General features: G+C 32.6%; 1 protein-coding gene across 3 annotated transcripts in view; it reads left to right on the forward strand.

Annotated features, from left to right (window-relative positions):
• LOC114326371 (F-box/LRR-repeat protein 4) overlaps positions 1-19,863 on the forward strand; it is a 117,869-nt gene that overhangs the window by 45,613 nt on the left and 52,393 nt on the right. For 2 of the 3 annotated variants that reach the window (XM_028274729.2, XM_028274727.2), the window contains exon 8: positions 19,022-19,183. The exons of the other annotated variant lie outside the window; for it this stretch is intronic. In XM_028274729.2, the coding sequence (XP_028130530.1) occupies positions 19,022-19,183 (162 nt within the window). The remainder of the gene's footprint in view (positions 1-19,021; positions 19,184-19,863) is intronic. 3 annotated transcript variants of the gene reach the window in all.

The raw sequence follows: 19,863 nt of genomic DNA on the forward strand, positions 1-19,863 counted from the left end.
TTTCAGGATTCGAAAAAAATTAACACAATTTCCGTGGTAATATTTCCAAATCTATCTTTGTCATAAAACGCACTCAGTCGAATAGAATATTGTCAGCATACTGTCAGGCAGACAGTGACAATCAGTGACAATTTTAAATATTTGACATGGCATCGGGAATATTTTGAGTTGTTGATTAAATAATATTGATATACCGTGTATTTGATAAATAATTGATTTAAGACGTGAACTTAATAAAAAGGTATTTATTGTGTATTATTTGTGGAAGATCCAAGCAGGGAATACATCAGGATAATATATTCTGTGATCCAAGTATTTTGTTGTTAAGGATGTTCAAAATTGTAAGCGTTCCATAGTAACATATATTATTAAAAAATCACTTTAACACTTTTCCTCTTTTCTCGATTGAGTATTAGTTTTTGTTGTACATATAAATTATTACAATCACTGAATACATAGTTAGTGAAAAAATTATCACATTTATTAACTGAATTAATAATTTGCAATTATAAAAATAACAGTTATCCAAGAACATTCAAAAGCCATCTCTTTAAATTAATGATGACATTTTCAAGTAGAATGACATTCTACAGTCGGAAAAATGAAAGAATACCCATGAACGATCACATCAATCACTTATTTTATATTTGCTGTCTTTTTCTATAAATAACAAACGTTTGTTATAGAAAAAGACAGCAAATACAAAATAAGTGATTGATGTGATCGTTCATTGGTATTCTTTCATTTTTCCGACTTTAGTAATGTTTACATATCCATACCAGTGTGAATTTTACTACACATAATTTGCCGTGTACTTACTTACTTAGTCCTAAGCCTTTCTACCTTTAGGTGTAAGGCTGGTGGAGTTGAGTTTGGCATTGTAGTCTCCATGCTTTCCGATCTTGCGTTAGGTTTCTTGCACTTTCCAATGTCAATCCCTTCTTCTCGACTTCTTTCCTGATTTCATCTACCCACATAACTCTTGGTCTCCCTCTTTTGTTTTTCCCCTGCACTCTCGTTTCGAACACTCGTTTTGTTAGCCTCTCGTTCGACATTCTACACACGTGCCCGAACCATCTAAGTTGTCCTTCTACTATTTTTTCATTGATTGGTTCTAGTTTTAGGTTTTGTCTAATTGTTTCGTTTCGTATTTTGTCTGTCCTCTTTCTGTTTGCTATTTTCCTCAGGAACCTCATTTCCATAGCATTGAAATTTGCCGTGTAAAGACAGAAAAAGTAGGGATACCCGTAAAATATTTGCGAATTATGTACCGATGGCCTTAATAGCTTAACTGTGTCTAGTCGGACAAACTTTGATGTATGGGGATACTGAAACAGGGGAAGTTTTAATTGTGGAACAGGTTAAAAATTTGGAACGTCAGACTACGAAAACGTTCCATGTATTTTGTCGGACAGAACTTCCAATTGATTTGTTACCATTTCATTAAACTCTCATGCAAAAATCAGACTGGTGTTTATCACCAACTGGGCATTTTAATGAGTGAAACACGAAGAACATGTCAAATGATAGGAATTAGATTGGTGATAAATAGCAGTCTGATTTTTGCATGAGAGTTTAATGAAACGGCAACAAATCAATTGGAAGTTCTGTCCGACAAAATACATGGGGCGTTTTCGTAATCTGACGTTCCAAATTTTTAAACTGTTCCACAATTAAAACTTCCCCTGTTCCAGTGTTCCCGTACATCAAAGTTTGTCATACTAGACACAGTTAAGCTATTAACAAATTTTCAGTTGCTATTAAACTTTTTGAAGATATTCTTCTTTAGCGGCGAATCGATTGAGGGTAAAATTTTATTGATCCCCGCGCATGCGCATACCGACAGTATGGTATTAGTGGTTATACGGGCTCTGATTGGGTGTTGAAATTTTGAAATGATCTGTCAATAATTGTTCAATATGGAGGTTATCGGTAAACAAAAATATTGTATAATATTAGTTTTTATTGATGTGTGGACAGAAATAAAATCAAATTTATAATTATAGTGACTTTTTAAATAGTTTTGAAAAGCCGCAGGTACGTAATTCTAAATGTTTCAGTTGGAAATACCTAATAGTTTCAATACCTATCTATTTGGAAAATGTAAACAAAATAATGTAGTTACCTATTAGTAGGCAATGCTTTAATTTACATAATCTGATTACGAACAAACTTTCTACAAATCTTCATCTCATATATCGTTTTCTTACTCTATATTTTGTTGTATTTTATTTCGACAAAAATCAAACTAATAATTTTATTAAATTCATATAAATTTATGGTGTAAACGTTTAGTTTGTGTATATTCCCACATGACGTATACGAGAGTTTGGTGCAGTTTGAAATGCCGTCAACTTTCGTACAGTGCGGTAGACGTGAAGTGGGTTCGAGCCCCAAGCAAGTTATTATTTTTTAATTTTTTTTTATAGATTTTATGATTGAAGTATATTATTATATAATTTTTGAAGATATTCTTCTTTTTTGAAAGTGGTAGATAAGAAATTTAGTTTGATTTTTAAATAAAATAAGTACAAATAACCTTTTAAGTACAGTATTTCTCATGATCATCTTTCAGTGCGTCACAGTTTTTCGATTTCTTTCTAACGCATTAAATTGTATGTGACAGAAAAGAAGGCACGTCGGTGATTACATTTCGTCGGTGACATTTTTATAACATTTATTCTAGTTATTCTAGTTGTCGATAGATGGCGCCATAATAAAAAAATATTTTTTTTTAATTAGATAATAATATTACAAATATAATCTGTATAATTTATAAGACTCTACAAATCAAAGAAAATACCATTTTATAAATGCAAGAAACACATTTGATTGGTTTTTATTCCAAATTGAAAATAAAATGTGACAACTGTTAGATTTAACTAAAATGTCATGTTAGAATAAATGTCATAAATGTGTATTATCACGGACTTACTCTTTTTCCTATCATTTGTTACGCACTGAAAAATGATCATGAAAAGGACAATATATTTACTTTGTTTAAATTACCTATTATATAATAGAAGAATATCTTCTTACGTGCGTACAAAGTACACACACATTCTTTTTTTAATGTTGTTCTGTGCTATTTTCTTGTGGCATTTTTGTAATTAATTAGTTTGATGGGAAATAGCCACAATTTTACTAAAAAAATGATTTTATTAACGTTTCGACGTTCAAATCGGATTCCGTTGTCAAAATACAAAAAATATTAATGAAATAAACAAAATTGTTGTTGCTTAGTAAAAAATTCTTCTAATAATTTATTTAATCTGACTCATTTAAATCGGCAATTCAGAACATATATTATACATTTTAAAGTAGAAGACTTTAAAATTATATTGCCAATATTTACTATGGAATCTCTAACTCGAGAGTTTTACTGTCACCGTTGCATGTGGTTGTCGTTTTAAAGACAGATCACCTGTTATGAATTTTTTGTGACTGATATTCTTGAGTTGGGGTTGATTTCATGTAATCGAATGAACTATCTTTCAGTAAAGTCGTCCCAGGAATGCAACTCATAAATATTGGCAATATCATTTTAAAGTCTTCTACTTTAAAATGTATAATATATGTCTGAATTGCCGATATAAATGAGTCAGATTAAATAAATTATTAGAAGAATTTTTTACTAAGCAACAACAATTTTGTTTATTTTTTGTATTTTGACAATGGCATCTGATTTTGGACGTCGAAACGTTAATAAAATCATTTTTAGTAAAATTGTGGCTTATTTCCCATAAAAACTAGTTAATTACAACTTTTTTTGGTACGCGGGATCCAGGCCTAGTAGGAATAATTTAACGGTGGTTTATTCCAGTAAAATGAAAAATCAAAGACTAACAGGCCAACAAAATTAAAATAACAATTATATTTAACAAAACTGGAAAATACAAATCTACGAAATAAGAAACTACAAGGACAAATTAAACATTTTAGTTTCTGGTATTACCACCTCTGGCTCTAATGAAGTCTCTCATTCTCCGTGGAAGGCTATCAGAGACCTATATACCCCAAATCTCTTATGCGTACTCTTATGCGTCTTTCTAGGTAGTCCGAAACATGTTCAATTAGGTTTAGGTCTGGGCTCAGAGCTGGCCAATAGAGAACTTGAATACAAACCTCTTGAAGATATTGCATTGTTATTCTAGCAACGTGCGGGCGAACGTTGTCTTGCATAAGAACGAAATTATCTCCAATAATTGGAACACAAGGCACGACATTTTCTTCAAGTACCTTAGGTCTGGATCCCGCGTATGAAAAAAAAGTTGATTAATAGCAAGCTGAAAATTTGTTAATAGCTTAAGGGTGTCTAGTCGGATAAACTTTTATATATGGGAACACTGGAACAGGGGCAGTTTTAATTGTGGTACAGGTTAAAAATTTGGAACGGTCAGACCACGAAAACGGCACATTTATTTTGTCCGACAGAATAGACTTAAACTCTCCGAACAGAGATTAAACTCTCATGCAAAAATCAGACTGCTATTTATCACCTGTCATAATTCCTGTCATTTGACATATTCTACACGTTCCACTCATTAAAACGCCCATTTGGTGATAAATAGCAGTCTGATTTTTGCATGAGAGTTTAATCTCTGTTCGGAGAGTTTAAGTCTGTTCTGTCGGACAAAATAAATGTGCCGTTTTCGTGGTCTGACCGTGGTCTTAACCTGTTCCACAATTAAAACTGCTCCTGTTGCAGTGTTATCATATATCAAAGTTTATCCGACTAGACACCCTTAAGCTATTAACAAATTTTCAGCTTGCTATTAATCAACTTTTTGAAGATATTCTTCTTTAGCGGCAAATCGATTGAGGGTAAAATTTTATTGATCCCCGCGCATGCGCACACCGACAGTATGGTATTAGTGGTTATACGGGCTCTGATTGGGTGTTGAAATTTTGAAATGATCTGTCAATAATTGTTCAATATGGAGGTTATCGGTAAACAAAAATATTGTATAATATTAGTTTTTATTGATGTGTGGACAGAAATAAAATCAAATTTATAATTATAGTGACTTTTTAAATAGTTTTGAAAAGCCGCAGGTGCGTAATTCTAAATGTTTCAGTTGGAAATACCTAATAGTTTCAATACCTATCTATTTGGAAAATGTAAACAAAATAATGTAGTTACCTATTAGTAGGCAATGCTTTAATTTACATAATCTGATTACGAACAAACTTTCTACAAATCTTCATCTCATATATCGTTTTCTTACTCTATATTTTGTTGTATTTTATTTCGACAAAAATCAAACTAATAATGTTATTAAATTCATATGAATTTATGGTGTAAACGTTTAGTTTGTGTATATACCCACATGACGTACACGCGAATTTGGTGCAGTTTGAAATGTCGTCACCTTTCGTACGGCGCGGTAGACGTGAAGTGGGTTCGAGCCCCAAGCAAGTTATTATTTTTTTATTTTTTTTATAGATTTTATGATTGTAAGTATATTATTATATAATTTTTGAAGATATTCTTCTTTTTTGAAAGTGGTAGATAAGAAAGTTAGTTTGATTTTTAAATAAAATAAGTACAAATAATCTTTTAAGTATATTTACTTCGTTTAAATTACCTATTATATAATAGAAGAATATCTTCTTACGTGCGTACAAAGTACACACACACACACACACACACATTCTTTTTTTTTTTTCATACGCGGGATCCAGACCTACCTCTCTTATATACCGATCAGCTGTCAGGGACCCCCTACGAAACACTGTTAATTCTGTGTAACTTGCAAAGCAGATGACTTCCCATATCATAATCGAGCCACCTCCAAAATTTCTGGCTGCTCTTATGGTACACTGAGCAAATTGCCCACCGGCGCTTCTGTAAACTGGAATACATCTGTCGTATCCATAAAGTGCAAATCTTGACTCATCAGTAAAAAGCATGTTAGCCCAGTCGTTAATAACCCAATCGGCATGTTCTCTGCGAACCTTAAACGTGTCATACGATATGTGCTCGTTAACAGTGGATCAGTTGCATGCATTCTGGCTCTGATTCCAAATTCCCTTAATTTGTTTCTAACCGAATTGACACTTATTCGAACATTACGGACTGTGAAAAGACCTTTTTGCAGTTGCCTAGCTGTAAAATGACATGTATGCAAAGTCTGCAGACGTAAATAACGGTCATTTGTGGGGTTCGTGCACCTGGGACATCCTGGAACTGGTCTTCTTGTGTCACTTCCAGTTTCTCTATACCATCTGAAAGCTTCTCGCTTTCAATGACTTTCTCTGATAGTATGGTATAACTAGACCCAAACCCAGACATCCAAAGTGAAAGTTATCCTCCAACACCAAATTATTCTATATGGTCCACATAATGTTCAGGAAAAAGTCACCATTTTGAGCGTCGGGTTTGGGGTAGAGAAATCTTTAAATTCGTAGTTTTCTAGTTTTTTCGTGAATATTTCTAAAACTATGCGGTTTAGCATGAACAACCTTCTATACAAAAATGTTCTACATTAAATTTGAAATAAAAAAGGTCCTATGCATAATCCTTCTAAAATGAACGGTTCCAAAGTTACGGAGGTAGTATAATAGTATAATTGGTCCAAAAAAAGGCCTAACGCAGACATCCAAAATAAAAGTTTTCCTTCAACACCAAATTGTTCTATATGGTCCACATATTGTTCAGTAAAAAGTTACACCAGTTTGAGCGTCCGGTTTGAGGGGTGAAGGGGGGGAGGGGGGGAAAGTCGGTAAATTAGTAGTTTTTTTACGTTTTTCATCAATATTTCTAAAACTATACTTTAGCGTTAACAATGTTCTATACAAAAATGTTCTACATGGGATTTAAAACAAAAAAGATTGTATACATAATTGTTATAAAATCAACGGTTCCAGACTTACGAAGGGTGAAAAGTGGAGGTTTTCGATACTTTTTATATTCATTGGGCAATTTATAGAAATTTTCTTTAACACGATAGGGTTTTGTAAATAAAATTTGCTATTTCAGTGGCCGATGGTATGTTAGTGATAAGCCCTTGATAAGATACGTCAACCTCACCACCCAAAATCATCATTAATTGCCCAAATAATATAAAAAGTATCGAAAACCTCCACTTTTCACCCTCCGTAACTCTGGAACCGTTGATTTTATAACAATTATATATAGGACCTTTTTTGTTTTAAATTTTTGTAGAACATTTTTGTATAGAAAATTGTTTACGCTTAAGCATAGTTTTAGAAATATTGACGAAAAACTTAAAAAAACTACTAATTTACCGACTTCTCCCCCATCTCCCCCCACCCCCAAACCGGACGCTCAAAATGGTGTAACTTTTTACTAAACAATTTGTGGACCATATTTGGTGTTGAAGGAAAACTTTTACTTTGGATGTCTGGGTTAGGCCTTTTTTGGACCAATTATACTATACTACCTCCGTAACTTTAAAACCGTGTGACTTTTTTCTGAACATTATGTGGACCATATAGAACAATTTGGTGTTGGAGGATAACTTTCACTTTGGATGTCTGGGTTATGCAATTATTTGGATCAATTTTATCATACTATGAAAGCTTTCTCTATAACATCAGCAATATATTGTGGCGATCGTTCATCTCACATTAAAGCTACTAGTGGGGCTGCTTGTTCTAATGTTAAATTACTCATTTTTTTCTAAGAACCCACCTCCTCATTAAAAAATCAAGCAGAAATAGTGCACAGATCAAATTCTCGAACAAAAGTGTCCAAAATAAATATTCTCTCTTATCAACGTTTTGTTTAACTTGTTTCGGTAAAAACACGCTTTAACTTGAAATGTTATGGGTTTATAGACCTCTAAAGGAGACCATAGTCGAGTATTGTAACATTCTGCTAAAAATTAAAAAAAGAAGATAATCATTTTGTTTTCATTCAATTCGAGTCTCCTGCCATCCTCTGACACCTGATGTTTCGGAATCTATTCCTTGTCAAAGAGGCTTTGAAAGAAGACTGAATTGGACCATCACGAAACGAAGAAGATGGTGGAAATATTAAAATATTTGCACCGGAGTATGGTTAGACTGTTCTCTAACGGGGAACGATGAAATGAGTGAAAAATAATTTCGACCACGAATCAAGTTATCTGTTAACCGAGGTACACAGTACCAAGCAGCGCCGCTAGGAGAACACTCCAATAATGCGTCGCAGATTACGAATATGAAACGTGGTCATTTTTTACTCTAATACAGAGTATGGTATGACAAGAAAGAAAATAATCGTTTCGTTTAACAGATTTAACACCTCGGTTAACAGGTTACTTGATTCTTGGTCGAAATTATTTTTCATTCATTTCATCGTTCCCCGTTAGAGGACAGTCTAACCATTCTTCTTCTTCTTCGTCTAGCCATTTACGTCCACATCTGAACATAAGCCTCTTTAAGTCTTCCTTTCCATTGTTTTTTGTTGTACGCTACTTGTAGCCAATTTTTCACGGCCGGCAGTTTGTTTCAGATCATCTGTCCATCTCATAGGAGGTCTGCCTCTGGGTCTTTTGTGTTCGTATGGTCTCCAGGTTAGAATTGTTCTGTGCCATTTGTTAAGATCGCTCCTAGCTACATGTCCAGCGTATTCCCATTTCAATTTTAGTGATTTTTGTACCACATCGGTGACTTTGGTTTTCTGTCTTATCCATGTGTTTGTTTTCCTGTCCTTAAGTGATATGATACCAAGCATTGCTCTTTCCATCGCGTGTTGAGTGACTCTGAGTATGTTCATATTCTTTTTTGTGATTGTCCATGTTTGTGCCCCATATGTTAATATCGGAATAATGCATGCATCAAAAACTTTAGATCTAAGATGTAGTTGAATTTGCTGATTTCTGAGTATATAGGTCAGTTTGCCGAATGCTGCCCATGCTAACTTTCTTCTTTTTATATCTTCCGTTTGAATTTGCCTACTTAGTATTATTTTTTTTCCTAAGTATATATATTCTTCATCTTTTCTATAACTTTGTTGTTTATTATTGTCATCGTTTCTTCGGAGTGCATGACTTTTGTTTTGTTTAAATTTATTTTCAGTCCTATCTTAGAAGATTCTGTGTGTAGTTCTGAAAGCATGGTTTGCAGTTTCTTGTAGGTCAGTAGCTATCAGGATTATGTCATCCGCAAATCGTAGATTACCGAGGTAGCGGCCATTGATGTTTATTCCCTTATATTTCCAATTTAAATTTTTAAAAATGTCCTCCAAAACTAAGGTGAACAGTTTGGGTGATAGAGTGTCTTCCTGTTTGACTCCCCTGTTTAATGGTACAGGGTTCGTGTATTCATTTTCATTTAGGTAGTATGTAGCTGTAGCTTGGTTCATAGTTTCTTTTATTAAGTTAATAGACCTGGATCCCGCGTAAGAAAAAAAAGTTGATTAATAGCAAGCTGAAAATTTATTAATAGCTTAACGGTGTCTAGTCGGACAAACATTGATTCACGGGAATACTGAAACAGGGGAAGTTTTAACGGTGAAGCATGATAAACGTGTCGTCCTGACAAGTTTATGATGGTGAAAAATAGCAAGTTGTTTTTAAGTTTATTCAATAGCCAACGTTATATAATATATAAAAAAATGTTTGTCCGACAAAAAGGTTACGTGTCCGGACACATGTTGGTGATGAATAGCAGTCTGATTTTTGCATGAGAGTTTAATAAGAGGTTAAAAAAGAAATTGAAAGTTCGGTCGGACAAAATGAATGGGAAATTTTCCTAGTCGGACATTCTAAACATGTAAGATATAGACAAAAATGTTGGTGATAAATAGCAAGCTAATTTTGATTTGTTTATGTACAAATTATATTTTGTAACGCAAAAAGTTATATGTCGGACAAAAAGTTTGGGCAAATCGAAGGAAATAAATAAAAAACATTTTTTCAGAATGACTTAGTCACATATTGATAAAGCTATTTTAGTTGTATATTATTATTTATATTCACATATTTGCATGTGCATATATATACATGCACACTCCAAAAACAGTAAGGTAAGTATCAATGCATGTATATATTGCAAAACAATTATTTTTTGGGTGGAGTTTGTTCTAGATATTCTCAAAATGACAATAAAAAATGTCAAAGAACATGTGAAAGCAATCTCTTAGGGTTTTCTAATTAGGCGCATCAGAAAGTACGGAAAATTTCCTACAAAAAACGTTGTATACATTTTTTTCCATACTCAAATCTTAATCCTCTAAACGACATTGAAAAATGTGAAGAGTCTAAAACTTCGGTGCTTATAAGTATAGACGTAAATATGACACATTATGCTTAGAAGTATGTATTAGAAGGCTGCATTTGTCAGTGTGACACTTTGTGCTATACAAAGTAGTATTTGAAAGTACATGGTCTCTGAGTTTCTGTTTGCCACGTGTGTTGGAAATTAAAATTTATATTAACTATGGAGTGTTTTTGTGTCTATTTTGGAGTGTCTACAGTTTAAATTTTAAGTCGCCAAATCAAAAGTGAAACCATTCAGCGGAACATTTTTGAGTAATTTTCGAACATTTTACAAAGTTAGTAAAATACTTGGTCATCAATTCAATGAGGTTCAGTTGCCAGATAATTGTGAAAGTTCTATTGAATATCATTCTTCGTGCTATAATGCTTTGCTTGATTGAAAAAGGGTACCTAAATAAATTATTACTAAAATTGTATAACGTAATTTTTCTAAACTTTCTACAAATGAAATAATAATGTAATTAATATGTCACATGGCAAGAAATAATTTGCTGCCAAAATAAATCGATTAGTTTAAATTTGAAATTACGATTACAATTTATTATGAATTATTGTCAAAAGTGACAGTTTTTCTTAAATGGAAATGTATTCATAGACATAAGGGTAGACAGGGAATACAGTGCAAAAAGTCGATAGGTGGTCTATCTATCTCGGTGAGGTATCTAAATGATGTTGACATAAATCGAAAGATATCGATTGTAATTGATTGCAGGTACTTTTGACATAGAATAATCACCCCTTATTGAAATTTCAAAAATTATTTTTTTAAATTGTCCGACTACAAAACCTACTCCTTATTTTTTTCCGACAACAGTCATTCTTGGTAAGGAATAATTTACTTAATTAAATTTCGTCTTTGTCGGAAAGCTATTTATCACCAGCAGTTTTGTCTATATCTTACCTGTTTAGAATGTCCGACTACGAAAACTTCCCATTCATTTTGTCGGACAGAACTTCCAATTGCTTTTTTAACCTTTCATTAAACTCTCATGCAAAAATCAGACTGCTATTCATCACCAACATAATTCCTGTGGTGTGACATGTTCTACGTGTCGGACTCGTTAAAATGCCCAACATTTTTGTCGGACAAACATTTTCGCATATATTACATAACGTTGGCTATCGAATAAACTTAAAAACAACTTGCTATTTTTCACAATCATAAACTTGTCAGGACGACACGTTTATCATGCTCCACAGTTAAAACTTCCCCTGTTCCAGTGTTCCCCTGCATCAAAGTTTGTCCGACTAGACACCGTTAAGCTATTAACAAATTTTCAGCTTGCTATTAATCAACTTTTCTTTCTTACGCGGGATCCAGGTCTATAATATATCTGCTGTCTATTCTACAATGTTGCATTGCGTTTATTACGGCCGTGTGTTCTATAGTGTCGAAAACTTTTTCGTAGTCTACAAATGCTATAAAAACTGGAAACTTGTATTCGTTACATTTTTCTATTAATATTTTTGTGGTTAACAGGTGATCGGAAGTTGAATAGCCTTTTCTAAAACCTGCCTGTTCATATGGTTGGTATTCATCTAATTTTCTTGTTAGTCGGGTAGTTATGACTTTGGTGAGTATTTTAAATAGGTGTGACAATAGACTGATGGACCTGTAGTTTTCCAACTTTCTATTATCACCTTTCTTGTGTAATAAGATTACTTTAGAGTTGTTCCAGCTCTTAGGGACTTTGCCCTGGTGTAAACAACTGTCTATAAGCTTAGTTACAATTGCAATGAGTTCCTTACCTCCTTCTAATATCATATCTGTGGTAATCCTATCTTCTCCTGCAGCTTTATTTCTCTTCATGTTTCCCAATGCTGTAGTTACCTCTGAAATTGTTACTTTTGGCATTATTTCCGATCCAACATTTTTTATTAATTTCCGTGTTGGTCTCATTTCATCGTCTTGTTGATGTGTTCTGTAGAGTTGCGTGTAAAATTCTTCTATTCGTTTCAGTATGTTTTCTCTAGTTGTGATTTCATTTTCGTCTTTTCCCAATAATGATATTATCTGACGTCGTCCTAGTGTCGGTCTGAGGCATTTCATACTCTTATTTTTTTCAATAGTTGTTGTTATTAATTTTTCTTCTTCTTTTCTTTTTTGTTTTCTGATTCCTTTTCTAATCTGCCTATTAAGTTCTCTATATTCTGCGGTTCCCTTTTTGTTAGATTTATTTAAGATCTTCCTTTTTTCTATTTGTTTGTCTAATTCATTGTGTGTTGTTTTTGGTTTTTTCAGTTGCAGAATGCTTTTGTTCACTGTTTCGGTTATAAGGTTATTCAAATCATCAATATCATTGGAGTTTATCTGCTGCATGTTAACTAGATTTATTGCATGCATTATCTTTTTATTAAATTCACTATTTTTTATTTCTTCAGATGTCCATTTGTACCTTTTTTTATATATTCTTTTTCTTTCTAGTTTTTTGTTTATTACTAGTTTTGTTCTTATTAGTGTATGGTCGCTTCCTAGGTCAAACTGATTTAATACCGATACGTCTTTTACTAGGTTTCTATTTTTCGTTAAGATATAATTTATTTCATTCTTTGTCTTTTTATCGGGGCTCATCCATGTCCATTTTCTGCTTGGTTTTTTATTGAAAAAGGAGTTCATTGAGTACATGTTATGTTCATTCATGAAATTGAGAAGCATTTCTCCTCTATCGTTTCTTTTCCCGTAGCCATAATTGCCAATTAAATGTTCATAATCTTCTTCTTTTTTGCCCAATTTAGCATTGAAATCTCCTAATAGTATTTCGTAGTTGGCTTTATTTGTTTCTATAGCTGTTCTTATTTCATCATAAAATATTTCTACTTCTTCTTCATCGTGGCTTTTGGTTGGAGCGTATACTTGGATCACTTTCAGAGTGGTTCTTTTATTAATTCTGATGATAAAATATGCTACTCTGTCTGATATGGGCTTGAATTCTTCGATACACTGTGTGAGGCTTTGTTTTACCAAGAATCCCACTCCAGTGTATTCGCCACCTTTATGCATAAAATGTGTGCCATTTTTTAGTATTACATACTCATCACGTTTTCTTCTGGTTTCGCATATACCCAGGATATCCCATTTTATATCCTTTAGTTCATTTTCTATTTCTGGGAATCTATTGTCGTCCGTCAATGTTCGAATATTGTAAGAACATAGCCAAATTGTCATCTTGTGGCAGCCTGGTTCTGCCCAGGGATTCTTGGCACCCCCTCTTCCGTCTGTTGTTTGATCGCTGCCTTGATCAAGACTTTGGGAAGTGCTGGGGACTGGGGACCTTTTCTTTTTGTGCTATCCATTGACTTGAAGGTTTGGACCGTTATCTCCTCACGCTGGTCCAGTGCGGGTTGAGGAGGGAAGGATTTGGGTAGGTTTGGGTTGGTGGGTAGGATATAGGGACTAGGATCCGCTTCTCTCTGAAGCAGACCTGTCTTTACTGGGATCGTAAAGAGAGTCTACCCGCTACCCGTAGTCTAACCATACTCCGGTGCAAATATTTTAATATTTGCACCATCTTCTTCGTTTCGTGATGGTACAATTCAGTCTTCTTGCAAAGCCTCTTTGACAAAGAATAGATTCCGAAACATTAGGTGTCAGAGGATGGCAAGAGACTCGAATTGAATTAAAACGAAACGATTATTTTCTTTCTTGTCATACCATTCTCTGTATTAGAGTACAAAATGACCACGTTTCATATAGTCTAGGCTCCAGGGGGGTCACCGTGTCCTTTTCAATTCTGATGGACAAACTCAACGGTTTCTTATGGATTTTTGGCTGCTGATTACGAATTTGGAGGGTGAATTTCGATCCGAGTGGTCAAAAAATTGTTGTAAACAATTTAATTGTTTATAAATTTTTTATAAGGCTCTGGCTCATAAACTAAAAGATATATAAAAGAATGTTTCAAATAAAACTCGTTCGTTAATAAAAAACGAAGAAAAAAACGTTTACTAAACTTAAATCCAACAGTTAGAACTCGAGATATTGTAAAATTAGTGCACAATGCAAATTACAAATTGCAAAATAAGTCTTTTTCGAAGCTTTATCGATCGTAACTCAGCTTTTACGCATGTAAATGAGCCCTAAAAGGTCTTATTTTAAAGCTTCATTAATAGGCTTCCAAACAAAGTTTGTTAAATTACTTTATCTTCATTTTTTTTAAGTTATACCCGTTTGAAGTTATAAATTTCTTAAAAAAATTGTACATTAATTTGTTTATAAGGGTTTCAAGTAAATTTGAGCTGTAAACATTTATACTTAAATTAAAAATTATGATATAAAATCTCAAAAGGAACATTTTGAGCTTTTTAAAATGTTCGTATGTTTATTTTTGGTCAAGATATCGATATTTTAATGGAGCGCTGTGAGGCGCAAAATCGGCTCACAGTCAAGTATGTAAGTATTTTTCGACGCTTTATCGATCATAACTCGGCTTCTACGCATGCAAATGAGCCAATATGTGATTTCCATATAAAAATGAATCGAGTTCTTTTACAGCATCATCATTGCATATAAGACGAGCATTTATGTTGTGGCCGTACACACACAATTGACGTGCCTTGATGATGTTGCAAAAGAAAAAGTTGCTCCAAAAAGTTTTAGTTTTACTGCCTACAAGAACAGACTTAGTACCACCATGTAACTGTAAAAATTGCTCTAAGAACTTATGCAGATGTAAAAAAGCTGAGATTCTCTGTATATCTCGATGCAGATGCATGAAAGATAATGTTTGTAAAAATAGTATTAATAAATAATATCAACTTACTTTTTAGTTATATTTCTAAAATATTAGTTTTTAATGTTTTCTTTTTCTCATTTAGTACAAAAAATAGAAGACAAAGTATGTAAATAGAATAAAAGGTGATACGAGGTACAGTATGATCATTTAATTATAAGAATTATATGATAAAATATTATTAGGATCTTCAAAAATGAAAAATGAAGATAGTGTATGTGTACATAGAAATTATAATTTGCATCGAGGAGTTAGCACGTGAACCTTTACGCGGTGAGCCAATCTCGCGCCTCAGAGCGCGCTATTAAAATATCGATATCTTGGCCAAAAATAAACATACGAACATTTTCTTAAGCTCAAAATGTTCCTTTTGAGTTCTTCTATCGTTACTGTTAATTAAAGTACAAATTTTTATAGCTCAAATTTGCTTGAAACCCATATAAACAAATTAATGTACAATTTTTTAAAAAAAATTTTAACTTCAAACGGATATAACTTTAAAACACATGAAGACAAAGTAATTTAACAAACTTTGTTTGGAAGGATATTCATTAAGCTTTAAAATGAGACCTTCTAAGGCTCATTTTCATGCGTAGAAGCCGAGTTACGATCGATAAAGCTTCGAAAAATACTTATTTTGCAATTTGCATTGTGCACTAATTTTACAATATCTTGAGTTCTAATTGTTGGATTTAAGTTTAGTAAACGTTTTTTTCTTCGTTTTTATTAACGAAAAATTTTTATTTGAAACATTCTTTTTTATCTCTTTTAGTTTATGAGCCAGAGCCTTATAAACAATTTATAAACAATTAAATTGTTTATAACCATTTTTTGACCACTCAGATCGAATTCCACCCTCAAAATTCGTAATCAGCAGCCAAAAATCCATAAAAAACCGTTGAGTTTGTCCATCAGAATTGAAAAGGACACGGTGACCTTTATTTGGCGCCTAGACTAATATAAGTAATCTGCGACGCATTATTGAAGTGTTCTCCTAGCAGTGCCGCTTGGTACTGTGTACCTCGGTTAACAGATTATTCGTGGTCGAAATTATTTTTCACTCATTTAAAAATTAAAAATTTCTTTTTAACTTTTTTTTTTCTGTTTTAAATATTATGCGATACTTTTTGTGATTGTGTATTTCGATTTAAAATTTTTAACCGCTCTATAACGATCACAAGAATACATTTCTCTATGAGAATATAAGCAAAGTATATGATGTATAAAAATTGTGTATACTTTATTGATCAATAAAATTATAATTTTTTAATTTAATCAGTTTATGTATCAAAAGTACTTATGAGGCAACATCAACGCGCGGAAAACGCGTTCCTAGATTGCAGCTTTAATTTAGAATATTTTGTCGAGATATTTGGCACACATATTCGTAATATACTACAGAATGGCGGTACAGAGCTCAATTTGAGAAATACGTTAGCATGTGGAAATTAGTCTATAATTAAATAAAATATTACAAAACGAGCCTGTACCGCCATTAAGAAGGGAAAAAATACACTTTCTTCAAATAAACTTTATCTCATGCCTAGATTTTGTGTCACATTGGAATTACTAAAAATCGATTATCTATGTAGTTGTTCCATTTTATCTTTACCCATGCATCATGTTTAATTTTCAAACAAGTTAAATCAAAACATAAAAGGAAACGTACATCGATGTGTAGTATCGTTAATACGTACTGTCAGGAAATGGCTGTTATCCCGTGGACGTATTTTATAAAGTTATTTTATTGAAGTGTTTAATATTTTTTCACTATTGAGGAGATTGATGAACTCAACATTAAACAGCTTGAACATGATACCGACTATTACTAGTATAAAGATAAATATAGAGCGGTAATAAATAAATTAAAAAAAAAACAAAAAGTTAAACAGTAATCTTGAAAATAAACAAATAAGTTTCCATTCGACAAAACTATAGCCACACTAGTAAATTTACTTGTCACGTTTTGCGTAAAAAAATAAATAGGTACTTACCGGAAGTAATCAAATTAAGAGCATACAGTACCGCGTTATCAATATAACTTCGGGAGATAGTATCATACCTTTTTTCGTAAGGTCTGCAAAACTTTGGCAACAGTGGTAATCTTTGACATTATCTAAGATCAATATTTTGACAGTTATACTCATAGGCGCGCTAAATGGAAGTAATAGAAAACAATTTTGTTATTAGTAAATAAATATTTATAAAAATAAACCAAAATGGTTGAAAGTTTTATGTTAAGATAAGTATTTGCACGAAATAATAATAATAAATAATCATTTCGTTGTGAAGCGAAACAAGAGCCGTCTTATTTTATTTAGTTCATAGAGCGCCAAAGGCACTCTAACTTTATATACTCACATTAGAATTCGAAATATTTTTATGTAAAATATACTTACCGACCTACATATAACTAAAACTCACAATTAACAATAATCTATTTTTTTCAAATAGGCCAACGACTTCGTTCTATTACACAAAAATATAATAAATTAATTATAAATAAACACTACTTTCCCATGAAACAACAATAACGAATTCTTAAAATAATACACTACTGCACTGAACAGATGTCGATAAAGGTAACAGAACAGAATAGACCATTCCAGGGTGACGGCCTTTGACAGCGACTGGAGGGCAAAGATCTTGTAAACAAAGTAGGTTAAGTGTACAAAACCATTGTTTAATTTAAGAATATGATTAAAATACCAGCGTTTTGTTCAGTTGTAAAGTGTTCCAGTAAAAGTAAAAGAGATAAAGTGAGTTTTTTTATACCAGCCGCATTTAAAGACCGAGATGTTTTAAATCACTATAATCACAATGCACTGTAAACAGAACGACGATATGGGTCAAGAAAACTGATTTTCTGATGTCCGATGTCTGATGTCTATGAGGGTGTCCTATATCTAATATTTGAAATTTTTGTAGGTAAAACCACAGATTTCGTATAATAAAACGAGAAAATAGCAAAAAGAACACCGAAAACAGCCCCTTTTTGCCCCTTAGCGACGCTGTCAAAGTCACGTGACCTGGACTGGTCAATAGAGAAAATCTGACGTAGGTTTGTCAAAATGACAGTGACAATTTCTCTATGTTGCCTAATTAGTTATTAGGTATAATATGTTCGATTTCTTGTTAGAAATAAAAAAATTTAGTAGGTCCAAAATCACATAAAATCTAGGCATGGGATAAAAAAGTTTATTTGAAGAAAGTGTATTTTTTTGTTCTTCTTAATGGCGGTACAGGCTCGTTTTTTAATATTGTATTTAATTATTACAGAGTAATTTCCACATACTAATATATTTCTCAATTTGGGCTCTGTGCCGCCATTCTTTATTATGTTACGAATATGTGTGCCAAATATCTCGACAAAATATTCAAATTACAGCCGCAATCTTGGACCGCGTTTGTTGCTACCTGTTGATCACTACTGTAGCCTCTTAAGAGAGGACAGTAGTTAGTCGTTCTAACAATAATCATGTTTTAAAATAAAAATTACAATAACATAAAATTTATAAAGACTAAAAGTTAAATAATTTGAAAAACCAAATAAACAATAAATTCAAATAACGACCAACAAATGCGCTAATGTCACTGTCACTGAAAATGATAAACGTCAAAATTTATAGTAAACAAGGTTTGCTATGTTTACTTTAAACGACATGCCATATTGTTTATCTTTGTTTAACTTATTGTGGTTTCTATGGACAAGCGGTTTAATTTTGCGATAGTAGTTTCTGTGAGTAAAAAAAACCTAGTATAAAAAGTAATTCGTGAATAAGTTCATGCATGGGAAAAGTGAGTGGAAGAACTATAACAAGAAATCAAACTTGACTGACTTGGCAACATTTAGCGCGCCTATGAGTATAATAATTATTGTTTTCACAATATTGTGCCTTGGTTTTTGATAGTATACATAGTGTCACAGTCACTATCGTACTTCCAACGCACTGTTGCGAAAAAAAAATAGTGATGACTCGCTGATGTAGCCTCTTATGTATTCTATGATTTTTGACCTAAAATATCAAATAAGTAAATAAATTTACCTTTTTGTTCTTTTAGACTTACGTTTAAGATATACATCTGGTTGGAATTTGTTAGAACGACCCTTGCTGAGTGATTTTCAAAAATTGGTTGTCTTAGATTTATCTTCAACTGATATTCTTGATGATGAAGTAATTGCTGTTTTGCAAAGAAACCCTAATTTAGAAGTTCTCAATTTAGGTATGGTCTTGCAATAATAATATAATAATTTAATCCGGGATTCCAGGCCCATTTTCACCATTTATTACTAACAAGCTAATTTTTCGTGAGTAGCTTCATTTTGACGAGACGCATAACTTTTGTCCTTACAACAATTTCCTTTTGTGGTAGCTAACAGGGGTAGCAGGGACGAAATACATATGTTGATTTGACGATTCTCGAAAACTTATTACTAACTGTTTTTTTTTGTTATTAACTGAAAAACTATTTGTCCTACAAAATGCAAGGTTTTGTCAAAGAGTCCCCCATTTTCAACACGTATCATTAACGAGGTCAGGAAAAATGATTACACTAATCACCTGATTTTTTTTTGTTGGTTGGTTAATATTTATACAGGGTGTAACAAAAATACAGGTCATAATTAAACCACATATTCTGGGACCACAAATAGTTCGAATGAACCTAACTTACCTTAGTACAAATGTGCACATAAAAAAAGTTACAGCCCTTTTAAGTTACAAAATGAAAATCGCTTTTTTCGAATGTATCGAAAACTATTGGAGATTTTTTATTGCAAATGAACATGTGGCATTCTTATGGCAGTAGCATCTTAAGAAAAAATTATAGTGAAATTTGGACACCCCATAAAAATTTTATGGGGGTTTTGTTCCTTTAAACCCCCCCAAATTTTTGTGTACGTT

The sequence above is a fragment of the Diabrotica virgifera genome, chromosome 1 (genome assembly GCF_917563875.1).
Source record: "Diabrotica virgifera virgifera chromosome 1, PGI_DIABVI_V3a".
Taxonomy (NCBI): Eukaryota; Metazoa; Arthropoda; class Insecta; order Coleoptera; family Chrysomelidae; genus Diabrotica; species Diabrotica virgifera.